Source organism: Ascaphus truei, chromosome 1, assembly GCF_040206685.1.
Source record: "Ascaphus truei isolate aAscTru1 chromosome 1, aAscTru1.hap1, whole genome shotgun sequence".
Lineage (NCBI taxonomy): Eukaryota > Metazoa > Chordata > Amphibia > Anura > Ascaphidae > Ascaphus > Ascaphus truei.
The window spans coordinates 177021971-177037634 of record NC_134483.1 but is presented as its reverse complement, the minus strand read 5'-3'; the positions used below and the strand labels follow the sequence as shown (position 1 = coordinate 177037634).

Sequence of the window (15664 nt, the reverse complement as noted above, 5' to 3'; positions counted from 1 at the left end):
CATTCTGGAGAAGTCTATTCTGGAGCAGTAATATCAGAAATTGCATGACGAGCTGGAAAACTTCTAGCTGTCTTTTGCACACCTAGGAAGGCTCTGGCAGAATTTCCACCAATTCAGCCTGAGTATCCTGAAAACACAAGAGCTTCTTCATAGCCACCACAAGGCTTCTGGATTGTCCCTTCATTCATTTTAAATCTGAGCTTCTCTCTACATCTTAACACTTGAGTCATGCCCATAATTGCTATCCCAAATTTTCAGTCCAATCTTCTGGATCGCAGGGTAGAGCGCTAGTGCTGGAAATAGGATTATATGTCAACATCCCAGCAGCAGGGAGCCTTCACAAGTGAGAGCCCAAAGAAGACAAAACGTAGGTCAGCTGCAGGGTTCTCATGTCAGCCATGGCTGGCGTCGCCCGCATTCTCCTACCTCTCTGGGCAAGCACTGTAGTAGGGTAGATGTGGGAGACATCAGGCCCAGGTACCTGAAAGGGCAGTGCAAAGGCAGACCCGTACCTGGAGTCAAAGGCCAACCCCAAAAATGTATAAAATTAATAAAATAAAACCATGTCCTATTCCAAGAAACCTCCACCATTAGCATATAGCAAATAAAAAGATCACTTGTGAGCACATTCACATGTCTTAGACAGGTCTGTGACACTGCCTTTCACCATTATTACCTAGTATACAGTGCTTCCACTGCAGCAAGGGATTCTGGGAAATGACATGCAAAGGAGCACACCGTCTCACCTTTTGCCTCAACACCATTTTTACATGGAACCCTTATAAGCTATTGCTCGCTGTTAACACAGCTTTTAAGCACAGCATGGGTTTATATGCAAAGCCAGAGAAACCACTCACAGACATGTTTCAACCTTGATGAGTATCCTCAGTGTGAGGGTGGTTGTACTGGCTTTGCAATATTTCTAGGCTGTAGGATTTACCATCACATTTTACGTTATGGTGGGTGAAAAAGACAACAAGAATCCTCCACCGTATCGCATCGCATATATGGGTTGCAGACCTGTCTAAGACATGTGAGTGTGCTCACAAGTGATCTTTTTATTTGCTATATGCTATACGGTGGAGGTTTCTTGTTGCCTTTTTCACCCTTAATATCACTGGTGCTGAGAAAATCGCTCAGTTCCATATGACAAAATAAGTAGATACAACCAGGTGCAAAGGGGAACAATATATAGAGGTACACAGAAGAAAATGACCGAGGTCACAGAAGGCCCCTTAGTATGCACTCATGGTAAACACCATTTTCACCCACCATAACTTAAAATGTGATGGTAAATCCTACAACCAGTACAACAAACCTCACACTGATGAGACCCATCAAGGTTGAAACAATGGCTTTGCATATAATCCCATGCTGTGTTTAAAAGCTGTGTTAACAGCAAGCATTAGTTTATAAGGGTTCCATGTAAAAATGGTTTTCAGGGAAAAGGTAACACGGTGTGCTCATTTGCATGTCATTACCCAGAATCCCTTGCTGCAGTGGAAGCACTATATGCTAGGTGATAATGGTGAAAGACAGGGTTGCTGACCTGTCCAAGACATGTGAATGTGCTCACAAGTGATATTTTTTATTAGAGATAGAGATAGAGAGATAGAGATAGAGAGACTCTGCTTATTAAAACACAAAATGAGGCAAAGTAAATTGACCTTTTGTTAATGGAATAAGTTGTCCTTGGGCTGCAACACATCCTTTCTAAGAGCTTGTAAGGCTAAATCCACTACCATTTCCATTTCATGGGAGGCGAGGGTGAGGGGGGGTGGGGGGAGGAGAGAAATTGCACAGACCAGGCTGTAAGTACTGTATTAAGGAAAAAAATAGGTAAATTCAGTGACACAAACACAGCATTTTATCCTGTGTTGTTTAATACCATTATATCCACGTGCCCATATTTTTCTCATTGTGCATCACCTTGTGATTTGGGGGAGTCAATAGGAGGAGGCGGGGAGCAGCTCAGAGAATCCCATATCATGTTTTGCTTATTCTAAATATCAGATTAAATAGATAAAAATTAAATAAAAGAGACTGTAAGTATATAAAGAAAATAGGAGCGTCAAAGAACGCTTTTTCTTTTCTTGACACAGACATGTAATTTCCCCCACACCACAAAACGTAAGAATAGCGGTAAGGAAGGGAGGAGAAAGAACAGCAAAATAAATAGAAGGGAAAAAAAAGCATTTTACATTCAGGCTCCAGGAGAATGAACGCACAGAAGCAACCATTTCCTGGGAAAAGATAAAGTCTAATGAGAAATGACTCTGCCGTTCATTCAGACAACAGTTCCTTTTGTGGTAGGGGCTTCCTGGCTGACAGGAACCCAGGGCCTCTTAATAGGATTTCCATATTATTTCTAACACCTGCCTACAAGTTATTTGTTTACATTGAAGGAGGCAAAATACTCAAATCAGACACCTGCTACTAGTTCAGCTATATCTTAGCAAACCATCTATAAGGTAGCTGCGTTACCATGGTGACTTCATTTTCTCTCCATTGTCTGCCCCACAAAAATGTTATTTTGTTATTCTGCAGGCCAAATGTCACGAGAGAGAAAAAAAAAAGGACAAACGTTTTCAGATGGCAATATAAATAGAAGTTTAAAGGCTTTCTAAAACAATTAAGTGATCCCAGAAGTGCGAGTTCCTTATTAATGATTCTTGCCTACAATGGAGCAGGTAGCTTTTGCATAGAGAACAATGTGCCTAGCGCTTGGCAAACAGAGCCAGTGTCCAGCCCTTTACTCAGCTTATGTGCGGATTCCATAAAAGAAACTCAGTGCTATGAACACAACAAGGGGCATAGGCTTTGCATAACCAAGACAAAATACATCAACAAGATCGACACAGGAGCATCCCAGATACAATCCAGTAAACTCCGTCTATGTTACGTCTTTTAGAAAAAAAAACTGTGTTCTTCTACATGAAAAGAATCGTTTCATGTTGCTCTTTTTTTCCCCCAGCCTGTGTACCAGAGTATAGAGTTTGAAAAAAAAAGCAGATTACAAATGCATTAGACAAACTCCGTTTACAGCTTACTTCAATGGCAGAATGACATTACGGAAGTACACTTAAGATCCAGATCCAAACTCTGTTGCCACTTATCCAAAGCTACACAAAAAAATATATTCTCCTCCCCCCCAATTCAAAACACCATTTCTACAATGTTGCCAGACTGAAATGAATGGCATATGCAAACATCTGCCCCCTAATGGGCAAGGAAAGATTTTATTTAGGCAACACAACCAAAAAGGAAATGAAAAGTATTATTGTTAATTCTAGTAGAGAACCTGCTGCTCTGCAACAGGAAATAAGAGACAGCTGTCATTTTCATACTTGTCTCACAATCCTGAACTCGGAGCACTAAAACTAATCTGATTTGTATGTAATAAAAAATGTATTGAGGTTGGGGGCGGTTAATTTGGTTAAGATGACATATGACTGCAGTGAGATATTTTTCACTCCCCACCCCCCCTCACTTCTGTTACTCACCCCCATCAAGCTTCCATCTCATGTCACTCCCTGTATCCCCCCACCTTCCCTGTCAATCCCCAATCTCCTGTCACAGCTCCCCATCCTCTCATGTTAGTCATCCGCCCCTTCTTTTACTCCCCGCAATCCCCCTCATTTATTTGGTTATGGGGATATCAAACTAAACGCCCTCTCCTGTCAATCCCTCCACCCGTCACCCTTTATTTGGCCATGACGGCATCTGACTGAAGTGAGATATTTCACTCTCTCCCCACCCTCCGGTTACTCACCCCTATCACCCCTTTATTTTATCATGATGATGTTATACTAAACCCACATCAACCCCCTTTATTTTGTCATGAGGATAACAGACTGAGGTGAGAGATGTTTCACTTATCCCTCACACCACCCCCCTCTCCTATCACACCTTCTCTCCATCAACCCTCTTCTCCTGTCACTCACCGCCCAAGCCCCATTACCTCCTTTATTTGGTCATGACAACATCAGACAAGTTAGAGGTGCGTCACTCCTCGTCTCTTGGAACTCCCGCTCCCTCCCCATCACACCCAATTATTTGGTCATGATGACGTCAGACTGAAGGTAAACATCCCAAACTGAACCCTGCACCTTGCATGAATATGCTCATCTCTACCTCCACTGATCTTCATTGGTTTTCAGGATGCTATTGAGGTAACCAAGATGATACTGGCAGGTCCAAACCCTCCACCTCCTTTGCTCCATGCAACCCAATGACTTAAACCTGCTGCTGACAGGCTCCGTCCAGCATTTACAGCTAACCAACATGGTGTATTATGATGTCAACAATGATCTCACATGACCTCACACAGTGCGGTGGTTAGCTGCTTACCTAGCCAAAGGCAGAACATGTTTTGTGTAGAGGAGCCCAGCCAGCCAGGAAACCAGAGGCACAGATCATTTTTAATAGTAGTACGATTTGATAATGTACATGACAGGCTACTTGAAAAGTAAAAAAGCGGCTGATAATTATTTACAGGTTTTAAATAGTTTAACCATGCATGCAGTGCTTTTAAATAGAAGCACAGTCAATTTAAATTACAGGAAAATCACAGAAGGTTACAAGGATTTACTAGGATTAAAGTACAAAGATAATAAACAGAAGTAAAGGAATTTCTGCTATGAAGCTCTTATTGTCAAAATAAACAGAATCCATCTCATATATACACACAGAACACACAAGAAAATAGGACCAAAAAAAAAAACCAGCAGTTTTTCATTATGAACAGTTACAATAATAATCACAGCACATTTCTTCCATAAAACTGGAACAACTTGCCCGGTGTCACAAGAGGACGACACTGGAATTCAAACCAGGGCTACAAGCTTCCCGGCCATTGTTCTTACCACTAAACTGTACATAATACAGCTGAACAATCTTATATGAAGCAAAAAACAAGAGTACTGCAATACATTTAAGAAGTTCTTTTGTAATACAACAAATAATAGGAATAGCCTGGTGTCTGAAATCCGACAGCGTAAAAAAAAGAAGATCAAACGGGGCTTTGCTAATTAATATTTGTTCTGTTTAAGCTAGACGGTTATTGGACAAGACTGTAACTAACAAGCATGTCAGCCAATCACATCATTAATATACTCACGTTCACCACCTGAGGACCATCCGCGCCCCAAAGATATTTATTCATCTGTTTCACAAACAGACAATTACAGCACATTCTGTGGAATTAGGGCACCTGTTACATTCCACGCCGTTTACATGCCCAGAGGCAGATATCAATTAATGCCAAACAAAGTCAACAGCATAAAAGTTGCTAATTATTCTTTGATAAGGCTACTCAAAATATCAAACCGTTGAGAGCTAAGTAAACAAGCATCTCTAAGCAACAAAGCCTAAACTGGGAATTTGCTTAAATTAAAGTCTTTCTCAACTCTCTTCAGAAGTAAACAGAAGGTTAAAATGTAAACAAATGGAACTTTATCGCAGAATTGTAGCACACACAATTTTCCCAATGGATTCTCTAATGCAACTTTACTTTGCCGAGTACTCCCTGAAGACCTACAGTAAGTATACTGTGAAAGCCAAGGTATTGCTAGGAAATCTGCATTAGAAGTCTAACATTCACGGAAAGTGTCTTGTCCAAAAGAATCAAATACGAGAATACATTCCCTGCAATGGATTAGATTATGGAGAGTACAGTAATGCACTGCTTGACATTGTTTCTAAATTCAATGAGCACATTTGAGGATAAATTGTATATTGAAGATAAATACAGCAACGTTAATGCAATTCTGAAATCAGAAACTGACAGAGCCTAAAAGGTTGAGTCCTCGTTTTCTTCTGTTGTAACTAGGCCTTACGCAACAATAGTGATGGCTAACAAAATTATACTATGGTTTATGTGGTCAGAAGGAACGATTCCCTGAACAACATTAAAATGCATTTAAAATAAGTGATTTTGACCAACCAAATAAGACCATTGGAGCTGGGGATAGAAGTAAGAATTCACAGTGCCTTAATAACATTGCATATACATTTGTGCTGTAGTGCTAGGAAATGTTCTGAAAGTAATTGTAATGTGGAATACTTTTGAATCCATATATATTTAAAGAAACGCATGTATCAGGTGTTTAAAACAGAAATCCCACCGACTATTTTTTTCCTTTTTTTTAACCCTAATTTGTATTTTATTTCATTGGGACTGAATGGTTTCCCAGAGCTAAACCACACTACTTTCATCTCCAGGGACCCTCACTATCCCATTCCCCAGATACTTACTGGGTTAAATCTCCCTCCAGTGGAAACAAAACAGCTGCCAAATCTCAGGCCAATAGGAAGCCGCGACATCATTAGTTGGGCTTCCAATTGAATAGCCATTTAGATCCTCTGCAAAAAGCAAGGAAGTAATGCTGGCAATAAAAGTATCCTGGGAACCAGGAGGTCCCAGGAGCTGAAATAGCACAGTTGAGCTCTAGAGGTCCCCCATTTCCCATCCAATAATAAAAAAAAAGGGAATTGCACTTCAAAGTCAACCCCTATCTTCCTCTCAAAACGGAAACAAAGGCCAGGATTAATTTGGCTTCTATAAGGGAGGGAGGGAGGGGCAGGTACAGCAGGTCGAGCCCATATCACTCAAAAGCAATTAATGTGGGATCCATCTGCCATACCCTTAAGCAGAGTTTATCAAATCCTGACCATGCTCCACTCAAACACTTAGAGTAGCTGCCTCAATCCATTAGGTAACAAAAATCCACAGTGCCCTAATGTCCTAAAACTCAGGCTCCACACATGGAAATTACTTTAATAGAAAAATACCTCAGCATTGTCTACTTTCACATTAACAATATTACAAGAGTATTGCAAATTTGCTCTAGAAGGGCTAACCATCTTTACAGTTGAGTGTGGTCTATATGTTTCCCCCCCCCCCTTTTCTACTAGTGAAGTATTAGGAACTTAAAGAAACCATAGAAACCAACAATTTTCCTGCTGCGCTGAAAATAAACGGTCAGAATCACAATGCATAAAGGGCACATTATGTCCTCTATCCCACAGAACATGCAGCGTTCATAAAACCCTTATGGGACATATTTGTATTATTACTACAGGTATATGTTGCATGAGCCTGCATTGATGCACATAAAGCGTGTGGCTATGGTCAATGTTAAGTGCAGAAAGGACTTATCCACCCATCCTAAAAATGAATACTGCATTGTAATGCCAATACATCTATTTACACAAGACATTTATTATCTCCTCCTCCTTAGCTAAAGCAATAACCATAATCCATACAATATTATCATGTTTAACGTGATAATTGTGTGGTCCCCTTTACTGCCCCCACCCACACACCGAATTAAACAAAAGAGCTTATCCCCCACACTAAGAGCTTTACTAACCGAGGAACTTTCCATATCATTCATTAATAATAATTACAGTATATCATGCATGATTACCCTTTTTAAAATGATGAAATGAAAAATATGCAAAAAAATTGCATTATCGGGTCAAAAAGAGAAAAGTAGGATATTCAGCATTACCAAAGTCCTTCACAAAAAAATGAAGCCCCCCATGGGAAACAGGTTTAAAACCACTTCTCTAGATAGATGTTCCAGGCAGAAAGCATGCAGTCATTATGTAATCTTGCTTCACACGGCAACTTGAGGGGAGGGAAGATACAATGGCAATGTGGCCAACTACTGTATGTCCACAAACATTTAAACAGCACTTCCTCTCCTACCCACAAACAAGCACTTGTGACCCAACTTCGTACGCATTCACTGGAAATCACAAGCAAAACCAGACAAGATGTCGACAACTGAAATGAAAACGACACTAGTGAAAACTCAATGACTGAAAAGTAATAAATGATCAAGGATAGATTAGAAAGCTATGAAAACAGGCGAGTAGTTTCAGAAGACTTTAAAGAGCTGCCCCCTTTCCACCGAGGAGTAACGCAAATTAATTACCTCAATCATTCTGGGGAGACTACATTTATATTTTACAAGCTCTCCTAAAAAAATTGCTCTGTTTAATAATCTATATTGCCAAGAAAACACTTTAAAGTGTCTCTCACAATTAAACCTGCCCGATGCAGCCTTGTATAAATCAAGATTTTGCTACCATGTCAAAATGTTACACAGGGGCCTGTATAACATTGCCCATATTCTCATTACATGCTACACTAATTACTACCAGCAGATCTTGAATTTTCTGCACATTAGAGGCTTTTAGAGGAGCTATAAAAAAAAAAAAATTCAGGCACCATTAATTTAAATTTGTATTGAAATTTCCTTTTGACAGATGGCCAAAAATTACTTATTATTTAGAGTACCAAAGCTGCCTGTTTGCACATTAGTAGTGGAGGAGAGGGAAAAATTAAAAAGAAGGAAAATTTATGTCACGTTCATTACCTGTTAAATGTTAAGGCGCAAAATCCTGCATGCATAAATTATTTCGCAGAAGAACAGAGAGGCTCCAGATGCTGGCAACTAAAATGTTCGTACTCCTAAGAAAAACAACATTTTAAGTCCTACAGCAGACAATCATAAAAAGGAACCCTCTGCTACCCGAGCCACTTAAGGCAGGGCAGATCAATAGAACACGGCTAACTGCTACTCTGGGCAATGCTGCAAAACATTTAAGGAAATTAGCAAACTATTTCACCATGTGAAGCTGGCAGCCAGTCTCCAATGTTGACACAACCTAACTCAGAGTTTAAATACCCTACAACAGAGAAATCTATGTCAAGACCACCATTTTCAAATATCCATTTATATTTTTCTGCTGCCCTTTAGGTTAAAGGGGAGAGATAAATACAAGCTAAACCAAAGTAGACAAATGATATATATTTCTCCATGTCGTTACATTATTTAGCAGATACTTCAGTTATTGGATCCTTTCAATTTAAAAAGATTAATTGTCAATATTTAGTTTTAAAAAAATGTAAGATCTGAATACTATTCACAACTTTATATATATTTTTTTAATTTGCATGTTTATTTACCATCTGGCCAGACATTGGTTATCCGAGCTCTAAGTTATCCATTTTAGTGTGTCAAGCGACACTTCCGCAGTGTGTGTGTACCTTCCTCCAAAACACACACACACACACACACAATATATCCCTGATGAAGTAAATTCTATGACGAAACGCGTTGGGTTGAACGTCGACATGTTAGTCCAAAGTGAAGTGTTATTTCAGTTTGAAACTTCCTAGTCCCTGGAGGACAAAAGAAACTACTGCGTGGTTGGAGCGTTGGCTGCCTATTAAAGCTGCAGTTCAGTCTTTTTTTTTTTTTTTTTTACATTTATTTTTTTACTTCAATAGTTTCATGTGTGCAATCTCTAATTAGCTAAAGAACTGTATAGCTGCAGGTCAATTCGTTCTCCATGTATTCATAGGTCGAAATTTGGTGACATATTAAAAGCTGGGATTTGTTTATAATCTGCTTGTCTGTCAGTGGAAGCTCATGAATATTCATGAGCATTTATGCACTGACATGTGCTAGAGGGAGGGCAGGGCTGACAAAGGGGTGTGCCAGGGCTTGTGACAGGACATGAAGGGGCAGTGCCTTAGCAAATGGCTGTTAAAATAGAATACAAGAAAATTGGTCTTTCAAAGTTGTTTTTTTAAAAACAGAAAATGCTAAAAGTATTTTTTCTTACTATAGAACTGATTTATTAAAAAAAACACACATGCAGGATATTGACTGAACTGCAGCTTTAAGGCTCATGAATAATGCTCCGTTTGGTGCGCTGAAAGCGTTTCCCGTTTAGCACATTGGGAAAGGATCGATTTCAGTGACCAGAGACTTTGATTTTTATGCGGCTTAGGCTTTGTCCATAGTGCAGGATAGTAGCTCACGCCGAAGCAAACACTAGGACGCCAATGCATATGTGTATAGTGCGTGCACTAGCGCATGCGCTACAGGAAGAGTGGCGCTTCGTAATACAAACAAGTTTGTATTTGAAGCACGAGCCCAGGAGGAGGAAGTGCGGAAGCAAGCGCGTTCCACTATCGACGCGGCCTTATAGTTCGCAAGTTTGTGAGTGCAATACTTTAATTCCTTAATTTAAATTGTAATATTAAAACAACATTTTATAATGGAGCATTTTTTTCTTGTTTTTACATTATCTATGTGGAACTGGTCGCAAAGTAGCTGCATTAAGACTCCTTGAAAAACTTTATGGGATTACACTTTTTTTTCCCCTTCTGTATTTGTGAATTCCAACAGATACTACATGGGGCATTTTAACTCTTTATCCACAAGGTTTCTCTGAATATAGCCGTTTGATGTATTTATTTTCCATTGATTAAATAGATTGTAAAATGTACGTACATTATTTGTATAGTAACTTTATAGATTTCATAGAGTAAAATAGTTTATATATCAAATCCCATTAATTCACAAAAACAAGGTATACATTTTAGCATGACCAACTGCAAGATGTCATTTATATCAACTAATTACATTGTTTGTTAGTAATGTGTGGTAGTAGTGTGCGGCCGCACAATGTGTGCCTTCGTCTTTGTGCACGTGTGCTGTTGGTTTGTGCCTGCGTCTTTGTGCGCGTGTGTGGTGGTGCGCCTGCGTCTTTGTGCGCGTGTGTGCTGGTGCGGCTGCGTCTTTGTGTGCGTGTGTGGTGGTGCGCCTGCGTCTATGTGCGCCTGCGTGGTGGTGCGCCTGCGTCTTTGTGCGCGTGTGTGGTGGTGCGCCTGCGTCTTTGTGCGCGTGTGTGGTGGTGCGCCTGCGTCTTTGTGCGCGTGTGGTGGTGCGCCTGCGTGGTGGTGCGCCTGCGTCTTTGTGCGCGTGTGGTGGTACGCCTGCGTCTTTGTGCGCGTGTGTGGTGGTGCGTCTGCGTGTGTGGTGGTGTGTCTGCGTCTTTGTGCGCGTGTGGTGGTGTGTCTGCGTCTTTGTGCGCGTGTGTGGTGGTGCGCCTGCGTCTTTGTGCGCTTGTGTGATGGTGCGTCTGCGTGTGTGGTGGTGTGTCTGCGTCTTTGTGCACGTGTGTGGTGGTGTGTCTGCGTCTTTGTTCGCGTGTGGTGGTGTGTCTGCGTCTTTGTTCGCGTGTGGTGGTGTGTCTGCGTCTTTGTGCGTGTGTGGTGCTGTTTGCCTGCGTTTTTGTGCGCGTGTGTGGTGGTGTGTGCCTGCGTCTTTGTGCGCGTGTGTGGTGGTGTGTGCCTGCGTCTTTGTGCGCGCGTGTGGTGGTGTGTGCCTGCGTCTTTGTGCGCGTGTGTGGTGGTGTGTGCCTGCGTCTTTGTGCGCGTGTGTGGTGGTGTGTGCCTGCGTCTTTGTGCGCGTGTGTGGTGGTGTGTGCCTGCGTCTTTGTGCGCGTGTGTGGTGGTGTGTGCCTGCGTCTTTGTGCGCGTGTGTGGTGGTGTGTGCCTGCGTCTTTGTGCGCGCATGTGGTGTGTCTGCGTCTTTGTGCGCGCGTGTGGTGGTGTGCGCCTGCGTCTTTGTGCGCGTGTGTGGTGGTGTGTGCCTGCGTCTTTGTGCGCGCATGTGGTGTGTCTGCGTCTTTGTGCGCGCGTGTGGTGGTGTGCGCCTGCGTCTTTGTGCGCGTGTGTGGTGGTGTGTCTGCGTCTTTGTGCGCGTGTGTGGTGGTGTGTCTGCGTCTTTGTGCGCGTGTGTGGTGTGTGTCTGCGTCTTTGTACGCGTGTGGTGGTGTGTCTGCGTCTTTGTGCGCGCATGTGGTGGGTCATGCCTGCGTCTTTGTGCGCGTGTGTGGTGGTGCGGCTGCGTCTTTGTGTGCGTGTGTGGTGGTGCGACTGCGTCTTTGTGCGCCTGCGTGGTGGTGCGCCTGCGTCTTTGTGCGCGTGTGTGGTGGTGCGCCTGCGTCTTTGTGCGCGTGTGTGGTGGTGCGCCTGCGTGGTGGTGCGCCTGCGTCTTTGTGCGCGTGTGGTAGTGCGCCTGCGTCTTTGTGCGCGTGTGTGATGGTGCGTCTGCGTATGTGGTGGTGTGTCTGCGTCTTTGTGCGCGTGTGTGGTGGTGTGTGCCTGCGTCTTTGTGCGAGTGTGTGGTGGTGTGTGCCTGCGTCTTTGTGCGCGTGTGTGGTGGTGTGTGCCTGCGTCTTTGTGCGCGTGTGTGGTGGTGTGTGCCTGCGTCTTTGTGCGCGCATGTGGTGTGTCTGTGTCTTTGTGCGCGCATGTGGTGGTGTGCGCCTGCGTCTTTGTGCGCGTGTGTGGTGGTGTGTCTGCGTCTTTGTGCGCGTGTGTGGTGGTGTGTCTGCGTCTTTGTGCGCGTGTGTGGTGTGTGTCTGCGTCTTTGTACGCGTGTGGTGGTGTGTCTGCGTCTTTGTGCGCGCATGTGGTGGTGTATGCCTGCGTCTTTGTGTGCGTGTGTGGTGGTGTGTCTGCGTCTTTGTGCGCGTGTGTGGTGGTGTGTGCCTACGTCTTTGTGCGCGCATGTGGTGTGTCTGCGTCTTTGTGCGCGCATGTGGTGGTGTGCGCCTGCGTCTTTGTGCGCGTGTGTGGTGGTGTGTCTACGTCTTTGTGCGCGTGTGTGGTGGTGTGTCTGCGTCTATGTGCGCCCATGTGGTGGTGTATGCCTGCGTCTTTGTGTGCGTGTGTGGTGGTGTGCGCCTGCATATTTGCAGGTCTGTCTTTGAACGTGAGCCTGGTTGTGTGTGTGGAGGTTTGCATGTGAGTGTGGTTGTGTGCGGGGGTTATCCATATATGTAAAAATGCATGTACAGTAGGCACACTTCAACAAACAAGGGGATACAATAAGTATAAGTGACATAAACAAAGAAATACCTCACCCAAACACCAGGTGCCATGAAAGGAGACAGAACTGTAGCAAATGTGATCAAAATATTCCATTATCCATAATAAACACACATTCCCAGCAAGCTCCGAATCCCACCACATATTTTTATATATATCTATAGATATAGATATACTGTATATACACACACACACACACACACACACACACACACACACACACACACACACACACACACACTGAGTGCTACTGAGCGTGGCCAAATATATACAACAAAAGACAGAAATCTCAATGCTACATCCAATTTGACAAAATATATAGTAATTAGTATCTAGTTAAATACTTCAATAATAATATTCTGATGAATAAGGGTCATTTAGTTAAACCCTTTGGCCAAATCTTTTTAATTTAGAAGGTTTTGTCATTTTGCTGTATGGACAAGACCCACTGTGGTTATTCTCCCTCCTACAGAGAGGTAAGAGAGAAGGTTCATAGTTTCGTGTTAGGACCTGCACATTTGGTTATGCCTTGACGTTGGCTTGCAGGCTTGTAACGCTTTGGCCAAAGGGTTTAACTAAATGACCCTTATTCATGAGAATATTATTATTGAAGTATTTAACTATATACTAATTACAGTACTATATATTTTGCCAAATTGGATGTAGCATTGGGCTTTTCTGTCTTTTGTATTATCCATAATAACCAATGTTTTGGTCATCTATGGGAACTTCATCAGGGCCAATTATAGAATCTTTTGATCACATTTGCTCCAGTGCTGTGTCTTATTTCAAGAGACCTTCAATGAAGACACTGCACTGCAATGATAATTTAAAAAAATAAATACATCAATCCAACGTTTCTGTCCACTATGGGACCTTCTTCTGTGTTTGTGAAGTCATGGACAAACAGACAGCATATATATACACTAGTGTGACCCTGAAGTACAAACCCCAAAAAAAACCTGGCCAAAACCCAGTGACTACGGGGTCAGAGTACGGTTGCTCAGCAACCCAACAAACATACAAAACCCCCTGTGCAATCCCCGATCGCACAGTATAGCAACTATATTTACCCACGAGAGACTGTGGCAAGGTAGTAATCAACTACAGGCAGGCTGGTGCTAGGTCCTAATGCAACATATAGTTCACAGTATCCTGTGCAAGCAAAACAGGCTGAGTGTCAATTCCACAGTCAACACTGTACCAATCAAACTGCGACCCAGCTCGCTCTATTATCCGGCATCTTCTTGAGCTCTTCAGCTGGAGGAGCGATCGTTCCGTATTCCTCGTCTGGCTCCCTCCACAGCAATCTTTAATCTTACGATTGCAGTTGGATATCACACACTCACACACTTAAGAGAAGAGGGGACTGCATTTTGAACCATGAAAAAGAACTTGTCCTGCAATATTGATATTTCCCTTGTCGGTCATGTCACTGAAATGCAAAGGTAAATCACAGTCTATAGACAAGGCTTTCACCCACTGTCTAACCCTCTTTAAAAATGTGCAAGACAGATGACACGCATGCATCATTATAAAGAAAGCAAAAACAGATATTTAAAAATTAAACCTTACCTTAATTGAATCTCTGTCTGCAAGCAGCACGGTCACCCAAAGTATATATTTATATATATAAAAAAAAAACAAATAGAGAAGAGAAAACAAAGTTACTTACAAAGAATAGCAGTTATTTTCTTTTTCTTTAATAAATATAGCATTACAGAAAGACACAAATCCACGGGTTACATTTCTCAGTGTACGTGCTGACCTCTCTGATGATCGCTATCATGGTGCTTTTTTTCATCCTTAATCGGAAGATGGGACTGCCCACTGAGTGCACTGGACAGGGCCAGCAGCCCCGCGCTGCTGCCAATGGGTGGAATGGCTGGAGGCTGCAGGCCGGAAGGGTGCGGAGTCAGAGGCACAGGGAGACCGTGTCCATGAGATAAATGCTGGGCCTGGAGTTGTTGCTGCTGTGAGAAATTAAAACACCGATATTGAACTTGTTCAACAAAAAAAAAAAAGGGGTACAGATAAAAACAAAAAGCTTTTATACCCACAAGACTTCTCCCATGGTAAAAAAAACAAAAAACAAAGATAAAGCAATGGCTCATAAGTAGTTGAGGGGCGTTTATGTGGCTACATCAGGGGTTCTCAACTCCAGTCCTCAACAACAGGTCAGGTTTTCAGGATAGCCCTGCTGCAGCACAGGTGGCTCAATTCGTGGCTCAGTCGAAGACTGATTGAGCCACCTGTGCTGAAGCAGGGATATCCTGAAAATCTGCCTAGTTGGGGAGCTCTCGAGGACTGGAGTTGGAAAAACCCTAGTCTACATCATAGCCCTGCTTTTAATTTACTAAACAATACATTGCAGGCATCTCTGGCAGCAAAGGCCTAGGAAAGTGAAGGCACACTGTTGGAGTTGGGTATATTAAAATAAAGATGGTGGTTCAGCCTTTAAAGTCATGATGGCTTCAAGAAGGAGAATGTGATTAAACAAAATTTAAAAAGCACTGTATAAATTGTGCGCATTTTAAACAGCTTTTACGCCATTATTGGTCTGGCTTAGAATTCCACATTAAATCCCAGTGACTTTGATGTTCACTTTAGATAAGAACATTGAAACCAGAACGGATGTTGCCGTAATAAACAAGTAACCGTTAAACTCCAACATTGATTCATTCCTCTTTAATGGCTTGTTATACTACAAAAGCGAATCAGTCAGAAATGCAAAAGAACCATATGATCTATATATGCCATCTTGATTAGATATTCTAAATTCTGTCCAGTTAGAGGAGATATATATATATATATATATATATATATATATATTCTGCCATCTGAAACAGAAACGATTGCTTTTGCATGCCTAAATCATTGTGAATGAAACATACCATGTATAAACCAAAAATATTTTGCACGTAGATACATTTGGAATGAACACAATTAATAAAAAATGAT

At 42.3% G+C, this 15664-nt stretch overlaps 1 protein-coding gene across 7 annotated transcripts in view; it reads right to left on the bottom strand.

Annotated features, from left to right (window-relative positions):
* The window catches only part of LOC142493984 (transducin-like enhancer protein 4), a 118509-nt gene that overhangs the window by 43340 nt on the left and 59505 nt on the right, over positions 1-15664 (bottom strand). For 4 of the 7 annotated variants that reach the window (XM_075598836.1, XM_075598819.1, XM_075598843.1 and 1 more), the window contains 2 exons: positions 14472-14676; positions 14279-14295 (listed from right to left, as the gene is read on the bottom strand). In XM_075598836.1, the coding sequence (XP_075454951.1) occupies positions 14279-14295; positions 14472-14676 (222 nt within the window). The remainder of the gene's footprint in view (positions 1-14278; positions 14296-14471; positions 14677-15664) is intronic. The other 3 variants (XM_075598841.1, XM_075598828.1, XM_075598844.1) reach the window with 1 other exon arrangement.